Source organism: Chlorocebus sabaeus, chromosome 14 (genome assembly GCF_047675955.1).
Source record: "Chlorocebus sabaeus isolate Y175 chromosome 14, mChlSab1.0.hap1, whole genome shotgun sequence".
Classification (NCBI taxonomy): domain Eukaryota; kingdom Metazoa; phylum Chordata; class Mammalia; order Primates; family Cercopithecidae; genus Chlorocebus; species Chlorocebus sabaeus.
Window position 1 is genome coordinate 3,388,472 of NC_132917.1, and position 19,002 is coordinate 3,407,473.

The 19,002-nt window shown below is 45.1% G+C and overlaps 1 protein-coding gene across 2 annotated transcripts in view; it reads left to right on the forward strand.

Moving 5' to 3' along the window:
* TRAPPC12 (trafficking protein particle complex subunit 12) overlaps positions 1 to 19,002 on the forward strand; it is a 105,547-nt gene that overhangs the window by 54,642 nt on the left and 31,903 nt on the right. For both annotated transcript variants that reach the window (XM_007971610.3, XM_007971612.3), the window contains exon 6: positions 12,214 to 12,326. In XM_007971610.3, the coding sequence (XP_007969801.3) occupies positions 12,214 to 12,326 (113 nt within the window). The remainder of the gene's footprint in view (positions 1 to 12,213; positions 12,327 to 19,002) is intronic.

Here is a 19,002-nt window from a genome sequence, read left to right on the forward strand (position 1 = left end):
GAGCTCTGCACGCTGTTGCTGGGACCATCCGCTGGGTGTGGAGGAGCTCTGCACACTGTTGCTGGGACCGTCCCCTGGGTGTGGAGGAGCTCTGCACACTGTTGCTGGGACCGTACCCTGGGTGTGGAGGAGCTCTGCACACTGTTGCTGGGACAGTCTGCTGGGTGTGGAGGAGCTCTGCACACTGTTGCTGGGGCCGTCCGCTGGGTGTGGAGGAGCTCTGCACACTGTTGCTGGGACCGTCCCCTGGGTGTGGAGGAGCTCTGCACACTGTTGCTGGGACAGTCCGCTGGGTGTGGAGGAGCTCTGCACACTGTTGCTGGGACCGTCCACTGGGTGTGGAGGAGCTCTGCACGCTGTTGCTGAGGCCGTCCGCTGGGTGTGGAGGAGCTCTGCACACTGTTGCTGGGGCCGTCCGCTGGGTGAGGAGGAGCTCTGGGAGATGCAGTATTGGGAAGAGAGTCTACACAGCTGCTGACTTGCCGCTCTTCACGTGGAGCTTCCAAGAGCTCCGAGGCAGCCCTGCAGAGTCCCTTGTGCACACCTGTCAAAGATGCTCTCTCTCCTGGCATAGCCTTGAGGCCCTAGGCCACCTGCTGCCCTCGCCGTCTTCCATCGAGTGCAGTGGGATGCACTTAACATGAGTGCTCCGGGATCACCTCCCACAGTCTTTGGCCCCGTAGACAGACATCCTCTGTAATCTCCCCACAGCACGGCCATCTGCCGTCACTGGCACCTCAGCATCTGCAGGGCGCATCCCTGTCCCAGGAAATCTCATCCACCCCAGAGGGTGGTCGCTATGGACACCAGCCTTTTCCCAGCACCAAAAGTGTTTTTGTTTGTCTTAAATGTTGTTAACTTCATAATTACTATTCACATTCGGGCTTTAAAATACCTTTCCAAAATCCTACGGAGTTTCTCTTTTGAGAGCCATTCTTCATATCCCTGTACTAGCCTTCTTTCTTTAATTTTCTTTTAGATTTTTTTTTTATTTTTTAAATTGTTACACTAGTACAGATTGTTTCTCCCGTCATAGGGTTTGCAGTCATGAAAAGTGTTGGTAGGGATTATATCTCTGAATAATATTTCTAGATCATTCATTGCATTTTATATTGACAGCTTGCATTGGTGTGGTACATTTGTTACGACTGATGAACCGGTGTTGGTACAGCATTATTAACAAATGTTCATAGTTTACACTTGGGTTCACTCTTGTGTTGTACATATTCACTATGTTAAAGAAAATTAAATGTCCATTCCTGACAAGGTTAATTTCATCCTCTCTCAGAGAGTTAAATTTTTCCAGACCCCCACCACCATCTTTTTAATCTGTTGTTTGGAATTACGCTTCTCGTTCCAAAGAGACATTCACGATGGCAGTAAGCATGTAAACTTTCCTAGTGCTTTGAATTTTTAAAGTACCACGTTCTGCATTAAATTGCTCACTTCAAGTTTCCATGCAACTAGAGGGAAAATAGGAGCCTGAAAGATCTTCCCATTGGAAATAAAGCAACTTGATTATCTTCACTATGCTGTTTAAGAAGTACGGTGCTGCTTCTAATACTAAATTCAGATCTGTATGTTTAGTCTAAGTTACAAGAGCTGTAATGACTTCACACGAAATTGTACTTCAGAAGTGAATCCTTATGGATTACCCTCAAGTCAAATTAAAGTGGATGGGGCAAACACTTCAATTAACCGGAATCGCTCTACTCGCCCCTCAGTCGTCTGCTCTTCTGTGCGCGTAAGAATCTCTCTACTCGTCCCTCAGCTGTCTGCTCCTCTGTGTGCGTAGAGGCACACTGTCACTGTCACTGGACCTTTCATCCTTTTTCATCCTCCCTTCAAAATCATGAAATTCACATTTTGAGTTCTCAAATTAAATTCTGAAACTTTTTTTTATCAACACATAACCATACGTGATATCTCAGAATTAAATATTCAGCATGTTTCAAATGTCAGATTTTATTTTTCATGACAAAATTACCTCACCTTGCAGAGTGACCACGTTCTGCTTGAGGTAGATTTCCAGGTCACAGTGCTTTGCATCAGAACTCCCGAGTGTTGATTGTTGGACACGTGATTGCTGCTTTATTTGTTTGGAGAAGGCTCATTCATTCATCATCCTGCTTTTCACTTTGCTCACTGTTTTTATGAAATCTGACATTCTCAGTCCTTTCTTAGAACAAACCACTAAAAATATGGGAATTTTCAGTTTGGGGCCCCATATCTACCATGAGAACACCCAAATGGAGACGTCTCCTTACCCTGTCTGCACTAGATACAGGCCTTGGCCAGTCACTGGGCTGTAGCTGAAGCCACACATGGGTTGCACATGGCGGTGGCGGACTCATACAGAGGCAGTGACCCAAGCCTCAGTTTGTCTTCATGCTTCACGGCTTTGGAGACTTAAGTGAATCATTTATATTTAAGGTATTTTTTTCTCTTAGGACTTTCTCACTGTTTTTGTGTTGTTTTTAGTTTTTTTTAAATTTCCAATGCCACATTTAACTCAAAAATGACATGTTGAGAGCTGTAAGTGTGACACCGTGTGCTTGGCCGGGCACAGACACCAAGCAGTATCCTCACCGTTGAGCAGAGGGAAACCAAGCGCATGGCTTATCCTGCCTGTTGAGGTCAGGATAGGGAAGGACACACAAGACATGCAGAGACAGAGGGAAATCAATACAAAGCAGTCTTCCCAGCAAAGCATTCGCATAACTTGAAAATGAGATGGAAATGCCAGGGCAAACTTGTAAGTTTGTGCCTTTTTGAAGAAAGGGTAAAGCTGTTAAAATTGGGCAAAGGGTTTGGAAGGCTCCCACAGCCACGTTCTCTGAGGCAGGTGGCACAGGCATCCAGGCATCCTCATGGCACACCTGCTCTGGCCTCATGGCCACCTAGCTGCATCTGGGCCCTCACGCCCTAGTTCGCAGGTGACACAAAAGGCTGCAGAGAGGATGTGATCCACCCAGCACAAACAGCTAGTGAGTGGCAGAAGGTAGCATACCCCACTGAAGGGAAACTGAAATGTCATCTTTTTTCCCTTTCATTTTTCACTGCCCAGCACCAAGGCCCGGGCAATTCCTGGCACATTTCTCTTTTCTATAGTAACAGTATGGATTTTCAGCACAGCAAGGGACAGTCTGAAATAAATTTTGTAGGAGTATTTTCATTTAATGTTTTCTAAATGATTAATGAGAACACTTCTACAGTATTTATACCAACCTAGATTTTGGCAGGTCACAACTATACATGGGAATCTTCCAGAAAAATAAATCCACTAGGAATTGTTTTTCCTTACAGATTTTGACTAGCTTCTCCTTTTTTTTTTTTTTTTTTTTTCCTTTCCAATGCTCTTTCTCCCTGCAGGAGAAAGATAGGCCTCAGGGCTGGTGTGGAGGCCTTGCATATTTTATCTCACTTGACAACCACCCTCAGCATGGAGGATTTCACTGAGATTCCCAGGGTGGCTCTTCAGAGACAGGGGCTAGGTTTGGTGACTGAGAGAATCAGCTTAAAGGTATCTTTATGTGCATTTACTTAAGACAAAAGTATGAATTACACCAAAGCAGCTCCTGTATGTATCTTGTTGAAGAGGGGAGTGGTTTCCTTGAGGACGCGGACCCCATAGCTCTCATTGTGTGCACAGGGTGCAGGCCCTCCTGCCCAGCGCCAGGAGCTGCTGAGTAAATGTCAGCTCAGTGAAATTCACCCGCCCCACCTGGAGCGCACAGGCGGTTTCTCCAGCTGCTTCCATTTATTGTTTTAATTCTATGATCCATCTATTTTTTCTAGGAAGGGGTGTTTTTCTTTCTGATTTAATTCCCTACATTTTTCTCTTTCATATGAAGTTGTAGATATGTTTTTCCTTCGGATTTTTATTCTTTTAAGATTTTTAACCCGTGCGAGACTTTTTCAATGATACACGTCAATGAGGAGGAAGATCTTCTTCCACTTCAGTCTTCACGTTGCTCCAGGTATTGCTAGGAAAGGCACAAACAATGACAGCGTGTTTAAGGAAGAACCTGGCCGACTTGGATCACCGCTACTGTCATTCTTGGTTTTGCATCTACCTGGGGAGGGCCCAGCTTTTAGGTTCCCCCTGAGGGAAGCACGAGAGAGGATTGCGTGGGGGATGCTGCCAGAGCTTCCAGCTGACGATCTTTGCAGAGCGGCTGCCAAGTGGCCTGGTGGCCGTATGTTGGCAGCTTTGGATGAATTGGGATTAGGGAATGTTTGTTTACTTGATAACCGAGTATCTACAAGGAGAGGTGGCAGCGTGAGGGAAAGTGCCACCATAATGAGGACACAGCCAGCCATCTCTTCCCTGCCACAGAACCCCAGGCAGTCCCCCTTCAGGCTGCAGTTTTCCGTCTGGACTGAGGGACTGGCCGGTGGAGCAGGAGGAGCCGATCACCCTCCGTGGGAACGAGGATGCGCAGAAGTTTGAGTTACTGTGGTTTTTATGTTCTTCTTTTTGAGATGGAGTCTCACTCTGTCGCCCAGGCTGGAGCACACTGGTGCGATCTCGGCTCGCTGCAACCTCCACCTCCCAGATTCAAGCAGTTCTCCTGCCTCAGCCTCTGAGTAGCAGAGATTATAGGCGTGTGCCACCACGCCTAGCTAATACTTGTTATTTTTGGTAGAGACAGGTTTTTCGCCATGTTGGCCAGGCTGGTCTCGAACTTCCAGCCTCAAGTGATCTGTGCGCCTCAGCCTCCCAAAGTGCTGGGATGACAGGCATGAGCCACCGCGCCCAGCTGAGTTATTAACTGTTACGTGGGGGGTGGGGAAGGGCTCATTATCATTTTTTTAAATAATATTAACATATTTTCTTTTTAAAATGTTAAAATTTAATTCTGAAAGAATTTTGCTACATTAGTGCTAGTTTTAATTGTGATTTTATTCACTATGTCCCCCAAATGTAAGGAAGAAATGGGTAAATTTTGTTCACAAAAATATCCTCCCCACCTCCCAAAAGCAGTAGCAATGGGAGCACCTTAGCACGTGGGAGATTTGAAAAGAACCTGGAAGTCAGGTTTGTTGGAGGAGGAGGATCTGACCACAGCTGAACTCCACCTGCTCCAGCAGCGCGGAGTCCACAGGTACAAGCAGGCGTTTGGTCCCCAAGGCCTCACAGAAGTTCAGGCAGAATTTCATCACCTTCTTTTCCCTTAACCCCCATTTAGGCTTTAAACGCCTGTGTGGTTTTTAAAAGGGTGGAGGTAGCAAGGAGACAATATATATCTAATGAGGGACATTTTCCTGTGTGATATGTAATGAATGTGCTATATGTAGTACTGATTACCTGTTATAATTAAGGCAGCATATACTACTGATTACCTGTTTTAATTTGATCCTAAGGAAGGTCAGTGTGCATTCTGAGACATTAGAAAAATATAATTGATATTACCTGATAACCTTTGAGTTGGCGAATTTTAATTTCACATCAGTGAGGTACTGTTTTAGAGCAGTGCTTCTCCATCTCAGCGTGCACAGGAGTCACCCAGGCTCTTGTGGTGGGCAGGCCCTGATGCAGCAGGTCTGGGCAGGGCCTGAGATTCTGAAGTTCTGACAAGGACACAGGTGACAAGACTGCAGCTGGTCGGAATGTACCTTTAATCAAGTATTAATATTACTCTTTTAGCTACAGCTGGCCACTATATTTAATAGTATTTCTGACAAAAAAAATTAATATTTTAAGTTTCAATTTGAGATCCCAAGAACACAGTCCTTCACCCCAAAGAAATGGATCTGATTTTATTTTTTTTCATGTGGCAGCCCCCATATTTGAACCACGCTCATTAAAAACTCCATTTTCCATCTAATACCTCGGAGAGACCATCTTTATTATATTTTAAATTATATGTGTAGTTAGGTTTATCTTCCCTTTTTGTAATTTACAGAAAAATAGAGTAGAGTTCCATATACCCTCTATCTTCTGCACAGTTTTTAATAACATCTTGCATTTTTATTAATAAGTATAAAAATTTTGCATTAGCATAGTACTTTTGTTATAATTGATAAACCAATATCGGTACATTGTTATTAAAGTACATAGTTTACCTTAGGGTTCACTCTGTGGGTTGTCCATTCTGTGGGTTTCAACAAATTAATGACATTCCGTGTTCATCATAGTGTCATGCAGAATAGTTTCACTGCCCTGTGTATTAATCCCCCCACTACCCCTGGATTAATCCCCCCACCACCCCTGGATTAATCCCCCATCACCCCTGGATTAATCCCCTGTCACCCCTGGATTAATCCCCCATCACCCCTGGATTAATCCCCCCCATCACCCCTGGGTTAATCCCCCCAATCCCCCATCACCCCTGGATCAACCCCCATCACCCCTGGATTAATAATCCCACATTGCCCCTGGATTAATATCCCATCACCCCTAAATTAATACCCCATTGCCCCTGGATCAACCCCCCCATCACCCCTGGATTAATCCCCCATTGCCCCTGGATTAATAATCCCGCATCACCCCTGGATTCATAATCCTGCATCACCCCTGGATTAATCCCCCCACCACCCCTGGATTGATCCCCCATCACCCCTGGATTAACCCCCCACCACCACCCCTGGATTAATCCCCCACCACCTCTGGGAACTTGGAGTCTTTCCATTGTCTCCATAGTTTCACCTTTTCCAAAGGTCTTATAGTGAGAATCATACAGTGTGTGGTCCTCAGGTTGGCTTCGTTCACTTAGGAATGTGCATTTATGGTTCCACTGTCTTTTTCTGGTTGATAGTACATTTCTTATCTCTGAATAATATTCCGGTGTGTGTATATACCACAGCTTATTTACGCATTCCTCTGTTGAAGAATAGAACTTGGTTGCTTCTGGTTTTTGACAATTATGAATAAAGCTGCTATAAACATTCTTTTGCAAGGTTTTGTGTAGACACAAGTTTTCCAATCCTTGGGTAACTCCCTAGGACTGTGATTGCTGGATCTTATGGTAAAAGTATTCTTAGCTTTGTAAATATCTGCCAAGCATCTTCCAAGGCTTTCATACTATTTTGCTTTCCTAAGGGCAATGAATGAGAGTTCCTGTTGATTCACATCCTCAACCAGCCTTTGGTATTGTCATTGTTTGGATTTTTCACTATTCTGATAGGTGTAGAGTGTCATCTCGTTGTTTTAATTTGCAGTTCCCTAATGACATGATGATGAGCATCTTTATGTGCTTCTCATTGATAAATCTTCATTGGTGAGGTGTCTGTTCAGATCTGTTGCCCATTTATTAATTGGGTTATTTGTTTTCTTATTGTCTGTTTTTTGGAGACAGAGTCTCACTCTGTCGCCCAGGCTGGAGTCCAGTTGTGCAGTTACGGCTCACTGCAGCCTCGAGCCCCTGGGCTTAAGCAGTCTTCCCACCTCAACCAACGGAGTAGCTGGGACTATAGGCACACACCACACCTGGCTAGTTTTTGTGTTTTTTGTAGAAACCAAAAAAAGCAATCAGTTTGCTTCAGCCTCCCCACCTGCTGGGATCACAGGCATCAGCCACCATACTTGGCCTGTTGTTGATTTTTAAGAATTCTTTGTATATGTTGGATACAAGTTCTTTATTAGATAGGTGTTTTACAAATATTTTCTTCCTATCTGTGACTTGTCTCTTCGTTACTTTAATACTACGTTTTACAGAGCATACGTTTTTAATGTTAATGAAGTCCAGCTTACTGATTTTTTTCTTTTCATGGATTATGTTTTTGGTGTTGTATCTAAAAGATTATCAACAAACCCAGGTCACCTAGATTTTCATCTGTGTTCTGTTCTAAAAGTTTTACAGTTTTTGCACTTTACATGTAGGTCTGTTATTGGAGTTAATTTTTGTGTAAAATATAAGATCTGTGTCTAGATTCATTTTTTTCATGTGGACGTCCAGTTGTCCCAGCACCATTTTTGGAAAAACCTGTTCTTTCTCCATTGCATTTCCTTTATTCCTCTGTCAGAGATCAAACTGACTATATTTGTGAGGAGCAATTTCTTGTCTTTCTGCTCTGGGCCACTGATCATTTGTCCGTTCTTTCTCGAGGACCACACAGTCACCCAGTCTTTTTACAGCAGCTTTCGAGTAGCTCTTAAGGTGGGTAGTCTCAGCCCTCCAGATTTGCTCTCTTTAATGTTGTGTTGCATATTCTGAGTGTTTTCCTTCTCCATATTAACTTCAAAGTCATTTCGTTGATAACCATGAAATAATTTGCTGGGATTGTGATTGGGGCTGCATCGAATCTGTAGGTCAAGTTGTAAAGAACTGTTGTTTTAGCAGTATTGTCTTCCTGTCCATGAATGTGGAATATCTCTTGATTTTTTTCAGCTCTGTGAATTTTTTCATCAGAGTTTTGTAGTTTTCTTCCTACAGCTCTTGTGCTTATTTTGTCCATTTTATACCGAGGGTATTTCACTTATTTATATGGGAAATGATAGTGTGGTTTTAATTTCAAATTCCCAACATTTATTGGTAGTATCTAGGAAGCCAGTTGACTTTTGCATATTGATCTCGTATCCTGTGACCTTTAAACACTTACTGGTTTAGAAGTTTTTTTGTTCTTTGAGATTTTTCTTCATAATTATGTCATTGCAAGCAAATAGTTTTATTTCCTTCTTCCCACTCTGTGTACCTTTGGTTTTCTTTTCTTGTCATTGCATTAGCTCGAACTTCCAGTACAATGTTCAGTGGAAGAGATGAGAGGGAACATTGTTGCTTTATTCATGATCTTAGGGGGAAATCACTGAGTTTCTCAGTCTTAAGTATGTTGTTAGCTGCAGTTGTTTTATAATGTCCTTTATTAAGTTGAGGAAGTTTCCCTCTATTCCTAGTTTGCTGAGAGTTTTTATCATGAGCTGGTGCTGGATTTTGTTAAATGCTTTTCTACATCTATGGATAAGATTTTTGTTCTTTAGCCTGTTTGATGTAGTAGATTATGTTAACTGATTTTGGAATGTTAGATCACCCTTGCATACCTGGAATAAATTCTGTCTGGTCATGGTTTATAATTCTTTTTATACATTGTTGGATTTGGTTGCTAATTTTTTGTTGACTTCAGTTCTCTTCGGTTCAGTTTGCTAATTTTGTTGAAGATTTTTGCATTTATGTTCATGAGACATATTGGTCTATATTTTTTTTTTCTTGTAACATCTTTGTCTGGTTTTGGTATTAGGGTAATGCCAGCCTCATATAAGGAGTTAGAAAGTATTCCTTTGCTTCTGTTTTCAGGAGGAGATTGTGGAGAACTGATATCATTTCTTCCATAAATGTTTGGTGGAATTCACAGTGAAACCATCTGGGTCTGGGGCTTGCTTTTTTGGAAAGGTTTTTCTTTTTCTATCTAAGTTACCAAATGTGTGGACATAGAGCTGTTCGTAATATTCCTTTATTATTCTTTTACTGTCCGTAGCATCCACAGTAATAATCCTTCAGTTTTAGTACTAGTTGTTTATGTCTTCTCTTTTTTTGACTAGCCTGGGGAGAGGCTTATTGGTCTTGTCAGAGTTTTATTGGTCTTATCAAAGAATATGTTTTTGGTTTGGTTGATTTTGTCTGTTGATTTCCTGTTTTCAGTTTCACTGATTTCTGCTCTAATTTTTATTTATTATATTTTTATTTTTATTATTTTCTTCTCTACTGCTTACTTTAGGCTTATATTGCTCTTTCTTTCCTTCTAGTTTTCAAAGGTGGAAGCTGGTTTCAGATCTTTCTTTTCTAATATATGCATTTAATGCTAAAAAGCTTCCTCTCAGCACTGCCTTTGCTGCATCCCACAAATTTTGATGTTGTATTTTTATTTTCACTTCGTTCAAAATATTTTCACATGTGCTTTTACATCCAGAAGCACCCGCATGTCCATGGGCAGTTGTCAGGGTAAGGGGCAGCTAACTTTCTGCCACCTTCTCAGGTGAAGTGGCAGGAGTCACACAGCCTGTTTTCTCACCATCTACCAAACTGTATTCCAGATCGGAGTATTAGCAGCTAGTCTATAAATTGAGATCAGAGTATTAACAGCTAGTCTATAAATTGAGATCGGAGTATTAGCAGCTAGTCTATAAATTGAGATCGGAGTATTAACAGCTAGTCTATAAATTGAGATCGGAGTATTAACAGCTAGTCTATAAATTGAGATCGGAGTATTAACAGCTAGTCTATAAATTGAGATCGGAGTATTAACAGCTAGTCTGTAAATTGAGATCGGAGTATTAACAGCTAGTCTGTAAATTGAGATCGGAGTATTAACAGCTAGTCTGTAAACTGAGATCGGAGTATTAACAGCTAGTCTGTAAATTGAGATCGGAGTATTAACAGCTGGTCTGTAAATTGAGATCGGAGTATTAACATCTAGTCCCAAGTTGGGTTTGAGAACTTCCAGTAGGGGTTTGTTTCTGTGCTTACCTTATAGAGCTTGAAGGGTTCTTGAGATATTCTCTCCCTTGAGGTAAGTGATCAGCCACATAGGAGTGATTCTGGCCCCTTCTCTACTTGAGACAGAAGGATGGAAGTGACACGGCTTACATATAACTTACCATGTTGGGCCGGTTCCACAGTGACATGACTTACATATGACTTGCATTGCAGGCCAGTCCCCTGCGTCATTATACTGATGGTCTAGAAATGTTTATTTCTGGGAAACCGAAGTGACTCAGGTTGTAACTTAAGCTCAGCCAGACATTCTCTTGAGATACAGAAATTATTTAGTGGCATCAAAAAAGAAAGTTTAAACATTTTAATTTCAATAATTGTTATCTTTCTTTTCTCCAGCTTATCATCACAGTAAAACTATTTTCCATAGTGTTCCTTAATTTTCACTGTCTTCTTTTTGGACCTTTCTTATTAAAGACCATAACCACAAAGCTTATTTCAGTGTGGTTATGGCCCATTCTCAGTAATGGTTAATGAATAGACAGATGGATGCACTGAGGCACAGAGGTGTTAAGTGGCTTGCAGAAGTCACACGCGTGTTTCCTCACCATCTTTCAGACTATATTCCAGATCCAAATATTCATCACTTAGGCCTATTTTGAAAAGCACTTTGCTGAATACATGTGATTGCCCTCTGCTGGCATTTCTCTGTTCTTTATCTCATTTATAATCAATGCATGCTATTTGATTTTTTGCTGATTGTTATCTACTTAGTATACATACTACAGATCAAATTCCAAATCCTATTAGAAGAGAACACAATATTAACAATAAGTTTACCTTACCGTGAGAGATGATGCAGCCACATGTGATATGATATAAAGGTGGTTTCTCTTGGGCTTCTTCCTCTTAGCACACTCATAACCAGACAGCTCTGGATGATAGATTTTTCAAGTCCAGCTCCCTTACCTCCTGTTGGGACAGCTCAGAGGCAGAGCACAGGCTCCAGGGCCACGTGGAATTCAGTGGGAGGCCCATTCCCAGGGCCCAGGCCTGAGATGCACCTGTGCTCAGTTTCCCCTCCCCACTGGCCAGAACCACTGGCTGGCTTACAGCTTCTCCCTTCAGGGTCTCCTTCTGGGGAACCCAACCTAAGCAACCTTCATTCGAGCTTGCTAAACTAAAGAAATGTTAAAGAGGCTGGGCACGGTGGCTCAAGCCTGTAATCCCAGCACTTTGGGAGGCCGAGGCGGGTGGATCACAAGGTCAGGAGATCGAGACCATCCTGGCTAACCCGGTGAAACCCCGTCTCTACTAAAAATACAAAGAACTAGCCGGGCGAGGTGGCGGGCGCCTGTAGTCCCAGCTACTCAGGAGGCTGAGGCAGGAGAATGGCGTAAACCCAGGAGGTGGAGCTTGCAGTGAGCCGAGATCGCGCCACTGCCCTCCAGCCTGGGGGACAGAGCAAGACTCTGTCTCAAAAAAAAAAAGAAATTTTAAAGAATATCTGAGCATTCAGGTTTTTCTTTTATTGGAGGAGGGGTTGGTGGTCTCTACTGTTTCATTCATTTTGGGATCGTTTCTAAATGATTGCAGTGTAGCTATGGAAATCGTGGTGTCATCCACCTGTCTCCTCTGATAATTGTCTAGACATACATAGATAGAGCTCCACAGAGAAAACTAGCATGTATTTTATAGCTGACACCGTTAAATACTTCACAAGAAATAAAGGGATCTGTCATCACTTCTGCTGGGACATCTGCGACGCCTTCTTCAAGTGTGCCAAGTATGATTGCGTGCTCAGTTATGCAAACAAACTCACTCAGCGCTGATTGGATTCCAGGCTCCATGGTCCCCTTCTCGATGCGCATCTTGCACGCGGAGCTTCAGCAGTACCTGGGGAACCCACAGGAGTCGCTGGATAGACTGCACAGGGTGAAGACCGTCTGCAGCAAGGTAGGTGGCGCTGTCATTTTTCCCCGCCACGGGGAGAGCACGTCCTCCACGCCCTCCCCACAGGACGTGCCTGGGGTGTTCCCTGCCCATCCTGCCCCGTGCACCATGGCTGCTTCTGCCTTCAGAAGGTTAGGTGACCCAGTTTGTGTGGCCTGGTAGTCATGGCTCTTGCTGAAATATTTTTTAGGGATGGTAAGAGTTTCTAGCAGAGCTTAAGTCCTGTAATTCTTATTGCCTGGTACTATGAGAAGCCAAAAGGCAGAGACCTCTTTCTTGCCAAGGCTGCCAGCTAAAACTTCAAGGTCAGTGTGCCAGACCACTCCTGTGTCCCACAAATGCTCACACGCACCTGCCATGTGCAGACACAGGTGGTGCCGGAGCAGTACTGAAAGCAATCATGGTTTAAGCTTTCAAATCAAAGTAAGTGGTACTGCATTATGGCAACTGTCACTCATGATCCTGACTGCAAAGGCAGAGTCAGCATGTTTTTGGACTCATTCTCGGTTGTGAAGTCACAGATAATGTGGGAGCCCCCAAAGCGGCACATTATTACACTAACTGACATTGGGAAGAAATGTGGGACTCAGGGACTTTGCTGTCTACCGGCTGTAAGAGATTATTCATCTCAGATTAGGAATGATCCTGCCTTTCTGCCCACGTCACAGTGGTCCTGTGTAGGTTCAATGACATAAGGTATCAGAAGTACTTTGAAAACTACAACAACAAGCAGTTATTAGGAGCAGCAGCATAGTATGACTTTTGGAAAAACGAAGATTCTTCTTGTCGAATTCCCCCTTTCACTTCCCAGCTGTTGTGATGGAAGTTTTGTGGAGTTCCGAAACGGTGGTGGTGTCAGTGTTCCTAGCGAGGAAGGAAGGGGCCCTCCTTGTCTGTGGAGAAAATCAGGCATTTCTAGGCACCTCATTGCCCTGGGCTTTGCACCCACTTCCATTTTTTTAATACCGTAACTTACAAGATAAAAAGATTGTTTGCTTTTTATACTATATATATAGTATAGAAATTGTTGATGGAGAATCATGTTACCAACTGTTTTACATTTCAACACTTTTCTTGAATCTTAAAACGGGGTTTAGTTTTATTTACAGGAATCGGAAGCACGTAACTTGAAATAGGGAAATTCTAAATCAGCGACTTTCTAAACTGTACACGAATTTTTCGTTATCCTCCATGTCACGTTGTAGGAAACCTTTATGGTATTGAGAGAGAAAATCCTGGGCCGTAGGATGATTGTAGATGGAAAAGCCAAGTTAGTTGAAGTAGTTTTGCAAGTCAGCTTTCCTGGTCCTAAAGTATTTCCTATTTCAGTATTATGCTTCTTAAATGCATACTACAGGCTGGGTGCAGGGGCTCATGCCTGTAATCCCAGCTCCTCGGGAGGCTGAGGCATGAGAATCACTTAAACCCAGGAGGCTGAGGTTGCAGTAAGCCGAAATCAAGCCACTGCACTCCAGTGTGGGCAACAGAGCAAGACTCTGTCTCAACAAAGAAAAAAAAAAACTGCATACTACAGTGTAGCGATCAGGGGAGCCACTTAGCACTAGCTGTGAAGCAGCAGGGACAGTGGAACAGAGAGCAGGAGCTTCCCACACCGCTGCTCCAGGCACCTGCACCCACTCCACCCGACAGACTCCTTTGTTGCATTCATTATGAGCCAGCCACTGCTCTGAGTTCCAACATTAGCTCATTTAATCCTTATCACAACCCTATGAAGGACATGTTGTTATCCCAGTTTACAGATGGGGAAACTGAGGCATGGAGAGGTTAGCCAACTTAGGATCACATGAGTTGAACCCAAGTCATCTGGTTCTAGAGTCCATGCTCGTCATCACTCGCCTGCCTCCATCACTGTAATGTGTCCCGTTTGAAGGGAGAAGGACCGAGAGTCCTCTCTTCCTTCTGCACCAGCATTTCTGCTCCAAGGAAGGACAGTGCTGTCCGGGGTCAACTGACATCTGCTCAGAAGTCCCCTGTGCTTCCCCCCAACTGATGCCTGAGATGGGCTCGAGCCTGTGCTCTGCTGGCTGGGCCCTCCTGAGACTCTTGCGGGGGCTTCCAGGCAACAGCAGTTGACAGCTACGCATTGAGGGGTTGGGGAGAAACCAGAAGGATCAGTGCAGTCACCTGCTAGGAACATTTCTCTCAGGCTGACTGGGCTTGGGGCCGCCGTCAGTGAGAGAGCCACTCATGCTTCTCGTTCCCTCCGCTAGTCTACCGTTCCACCTGCCTCTCAGCGTGTGACTACATCACCACACGTCAGGCATCTCTCGTGTTTACAGATAGCATATTTTTTCTATGGCATGATCCGAATATAAGCCAGCATTCCTTGTGGTACTTAATTGAGGAAATCGCAATTTGTTCTAATCCTGGAAGAAAAACGAGCAGTTGGATTTATGAAAAGATGTGTGTTGGTCTTCACCTTAAAAGATTTTCATGGTTAATTTCAATATGTAATTACTATGTGTTCCTTTATGTGCTGACTTAAAATTTGACATCCTCCTGAGAGAGAGAGCTGCGCTGTGGCACAGCTGGTGGATGCCTGGACCACGAGAGAAAGACCCAGGGCGGGACCATGCAGTCAGCCTTGCCTCTCCGCCACCTTTGGCAGGAAAAGAAGCACCGTCGCCAACTTCCTCACTCACTTCCTTGCACATTAAGGGCTCGTGGGAGCATGTGGGGCCTCTCCACTACCTTCCGCAGCAGAAGCACCGTTGCCAACTTCCTCGCTCACTTCCTTGCACATTAGGGGCTTGCGGCAGCATGTGGGCATTCTTAACCTTTCTGTGACTGGTTCAGTGTTGAGCTGAAGCTTGTTCATTTGTTCACGCAGCAAATGTCCATTCAGCACCTACTGAGTACTGCACACTGGCAGCTGGGGACTGAACAGAACACAGCCTTGCCCTCAGTGAGTTTACAGTTTGGTAGACGATGCTTGTTTCACCTGTTCCTTTTAGGTTTGCAGCCATCACCAATACATCATGATCATCCAGAATTTAAACAGGGACAGTTTGTGTTCATGCTAGAATTTCTTTACTCAAGAAGTGTGTCTTAGTCCATTTGGCATTGCCGTAAAGGAATACCCGAGGGTGAGTCATTTATAAAGAAAAGGTTTCTTTTGGCTCACACTTCTGCAGGCTGTACAAGAAGCACAGTGTCAGCATCTGCTTCTGGTGAGGCCTCAGGAAGCTTTTTTTTTTTGAAACGGAGTCTCGTTCTGTCACCGAGGCTGGAGTGCAGTGACGCTATTGGGTCACTGCAACCTCCACCTCCCAGGTTCAAGCAGTTCTCCTGCCTCACCTCCTGAGTAGCTAGGATTACAGGCACCCACCACCACACCTGGCTAATTTTTGTATTTTTAGTAGAGACAGGGCTTAACCATGTTGGCCAGGCTGGCCTCAAACTCCTGACCTCAAATGGTCCACCTGCCTCGGCCTCCCAAAGTGCTGGGATTACAGGCATGAGCCACTGCGCCCGGCCAGGAAGCTTTTAATCCTAGTAGAAAGCAAAGGGGAAGCAAGTATGTCACACAGTGAGAACGAAAGTGACAAGTGAAGAGGAGGAGGAGGAGGAGGGAGGCACCAGAGTTTTTTTTAACAATCAGATCCCAAAGTAACTAATGGAGCCAGAACTCATTCATTGCCATAGGGAGGGTACCAAGCCACCCATGAGGGTTCCACCCCCAGGACACAGACACCTCCCACCAGGCCCCACCTCCAACACTGGGGCTCACATTTCAACATGAGAGTTGGAGGGGATGAATGTCCAAACTCTACCATAGTGCAAAAATCTGAAAATACTAAAAGCCAGCCCACCACTGTTCTGCCAGTGTTGATTTGGTGGATTAAAGTGAACAGCTTGGTGTGGCCTTCGATCCTCTCTGCTCTCCACTGGTGAATAAAGAGAGAGGGCAGCCCAGAGACTCTCCAGGGTTCTCCAGCATGACTGTTCTGATTTTCCCAGACCTTCGTAACTCCAGGAAATCCTCAGGAAGTCTTAAACTAAGGATGTGTCAGCGAGACTGCTCCCTGTGTGGACTGCTCTTTGTGCCTTGTTGAAAGCATTCACCACACCTGCCCCAAACCACACGCGCGCACACAGCTCTGCCTGGGACACGCACTGAGGTGCTGTCACGTGTTAACGCCGCGTGGGTGTGTGCTGGATGCGTCATGTTGATTTCCTACTAATGCCCACAGCAGCTGCAGGTGACTTTACTATCCTCGGTTCCCAGATGAGGAAGGTGGCCTTAGGGAGGTGAAGTATCCACCAGACAACTGCAGTGAGGCAGTGAGAGAGCCTGGCTGAGCCCCACCACGCAGCTCCAGAAGCCTCACCCTTGACCACCAGTCTGCGGTTCTCTGTGAATTAGACCATCAGGATTGGGGTTTTTTCCTCCAAATACAGACTTTTCTCTGCTGCCTTGTAAAGCAGGGGCTCTAAAGTTTGGTGTTAAGCATCACTTGAACAGTTCCAGAAATTTTAGCAATCCCAACCGCACTTGCTCCTCAGTAGGTTCAGGGAACTGTGAACTCTTCCAGTGGGTGAGGAGAGTCAAGCAGAGTGAAAAGAAATGAGTCTAGAATGTTAAACATTATTTCCTTTGGTGCCATTTTCTGTTAGCTCCTCCTCCCGCAGCTTACCCTCCTTGGCCTGCGCCTCTGGCCCTGGTCTTCAGCTCCACCTCAGGCTGCTAAGGGAAGCTGCGTGGGGAAGCCACCGCTGCCATTCTGCATGAGAATTTCCAGTGACCACGCCTGAGCCGGCCATACCCAGGCCGAGCCCTGGAGTCCTGGATGGCCCTTCCTCTCAGGTCTTCTCGGGGCGCTTGAGCAGGCGGAGGCCAGTGCTGGGGCTGCAGTCGGCGGCTGTTGACTGGCCCAGAGCCTTGACGCTGATCTGAGATGCTTAATTCAAGGATGTTCTACAAAATGAGATAGTTGTTTGTAGAAAGAAAGCAGGTATTTGGTTCCTATTCCCCAAAGAACTCTGTCCCATTTGTTTTCACTGCTTGCATGGCATCTGTTGTTGATCTTCAAAGTAGTTTTTCCAGGCTGGAGGTCAGGAATGACTGTAGAATCAAATGCTTCAGAAGGGGGTAAACAGTAGCGCAAGAACTAAGCGGGGGTGGCAGAAGGTTTTCATCCCATAGTGATGAAGTCAGCGCAGAGCATTCAGGTGGCTCAGAAAATGAACGTGCTGCCATTTGTACAGATGTGTGCTGAGCCCTGCTGTCTGATAATTGCCACTCCAGCGGAAGTCAAGTCTTCTCAGGTTCAGTTCCCAGCGTGATTTCCCACAGGAAAAGAAGCCGCCCTAGGTGACAGCAGAGTGAGGTGCAGGAGGGCTCGGGAGCAGCCAGAGTGACAGGCAGCGCAGTGCGTGCCCCCAGTCACTCAGACCAGGCCTCATGCAGGTTGAGCTTGACATTCAGCTCTCAGGGGAGAGGCCAGAACAGACCCACCCCAGTCACCTGCAGGCTGCCGCTCACGAGAGTCGCGTGGTTTGAGACGCAGTAGCTGCCGAAGTAGCAAAGGAAGAGGCTGGTCGGGGTGCCGGCTGTCGAGTGTGCGTGGCCTCACGTGGGGAACTGCTCATGACATCACGTTCATTTCAAAGCCAGAACTATAATTACAATGTGACCGTGATGAAATCAGGGATACTTATTGGAGGAAGAATGCCCCAGTGTGTTAGTGGCATAAACGATGTGATGAAAGGCCGTTTAATTCCTCTTTTCTTATCCACGTCTCACTCAACGCATGTATTCATTTTATCATGTAAGACCTTTTGCTGTTGAAAGAATGAAGACCATGGGGCAGGAGCGAAAATAAAGGAAGCCCAGAGAACAGCCGATCTGCGAGGGCGGAGGGGTGCCGGGAGCACGCTCTGGGCCGAGGCTCCTGGTAAGGGAGCGAGTGGAGCGGGAAGCTGAACCCCCACGGATTCTCAGGGGGCCGACTTCTCCTGTGCTGAAGATTCACCAAAGACTGATTCGAGTCTGTGTTCAGCATGTGTGTTTCAGATTAGAACAGTGTTGAGAATTTTTATATGATGCCCAGTTTTAGTAGGACATCACTTAGGATCTTTATAAATGAGTTCAGGGTACTTCGTTTTATCTGTTGTCTTTGAGCCACTGAGTGAATTAGTAAATGTTTGGTGCAAATGTGATTGCATCAGTGAAGAAGAAAATATACCACGATGTAAAATAATTTTCCTATGCTGCCGTGGCTTGGAAAAATCAATGCCGCCATCCTCTGACCGTGCTCCTCCCACGCGCCCTGCAGGCTGTCTTCCTCTTGGTCTCGACTCGAGAGAGCTTCACAGACCATTTGGGAAAGAGCCAAGGAAACACATTTCACAAGCCATTTGCATAAGTAGACATAATCCATACGGAATGATGTACAGTTCAATTGTAGTTGCATTCGTCACTGACCTGCATCCGCCCGCACAGTCTTTGAGTTCAGCTCCATCCTTCCCTGCAGTTCTGCAGCCTCCAGATTCTCCAGCTCAGCTTGGCTGAGAGTTCCACGTTCATAGAAGTGCTTCTTTACAGACTCACTCCCAGCTGGAGGAGGCAGAGGATACAGTACATTTTCGTGCACTCTGGAAAAGAAACGTATTCAACGATGTCGATGTAGCTTTTGCTTCTCTATTGATAGTTGCT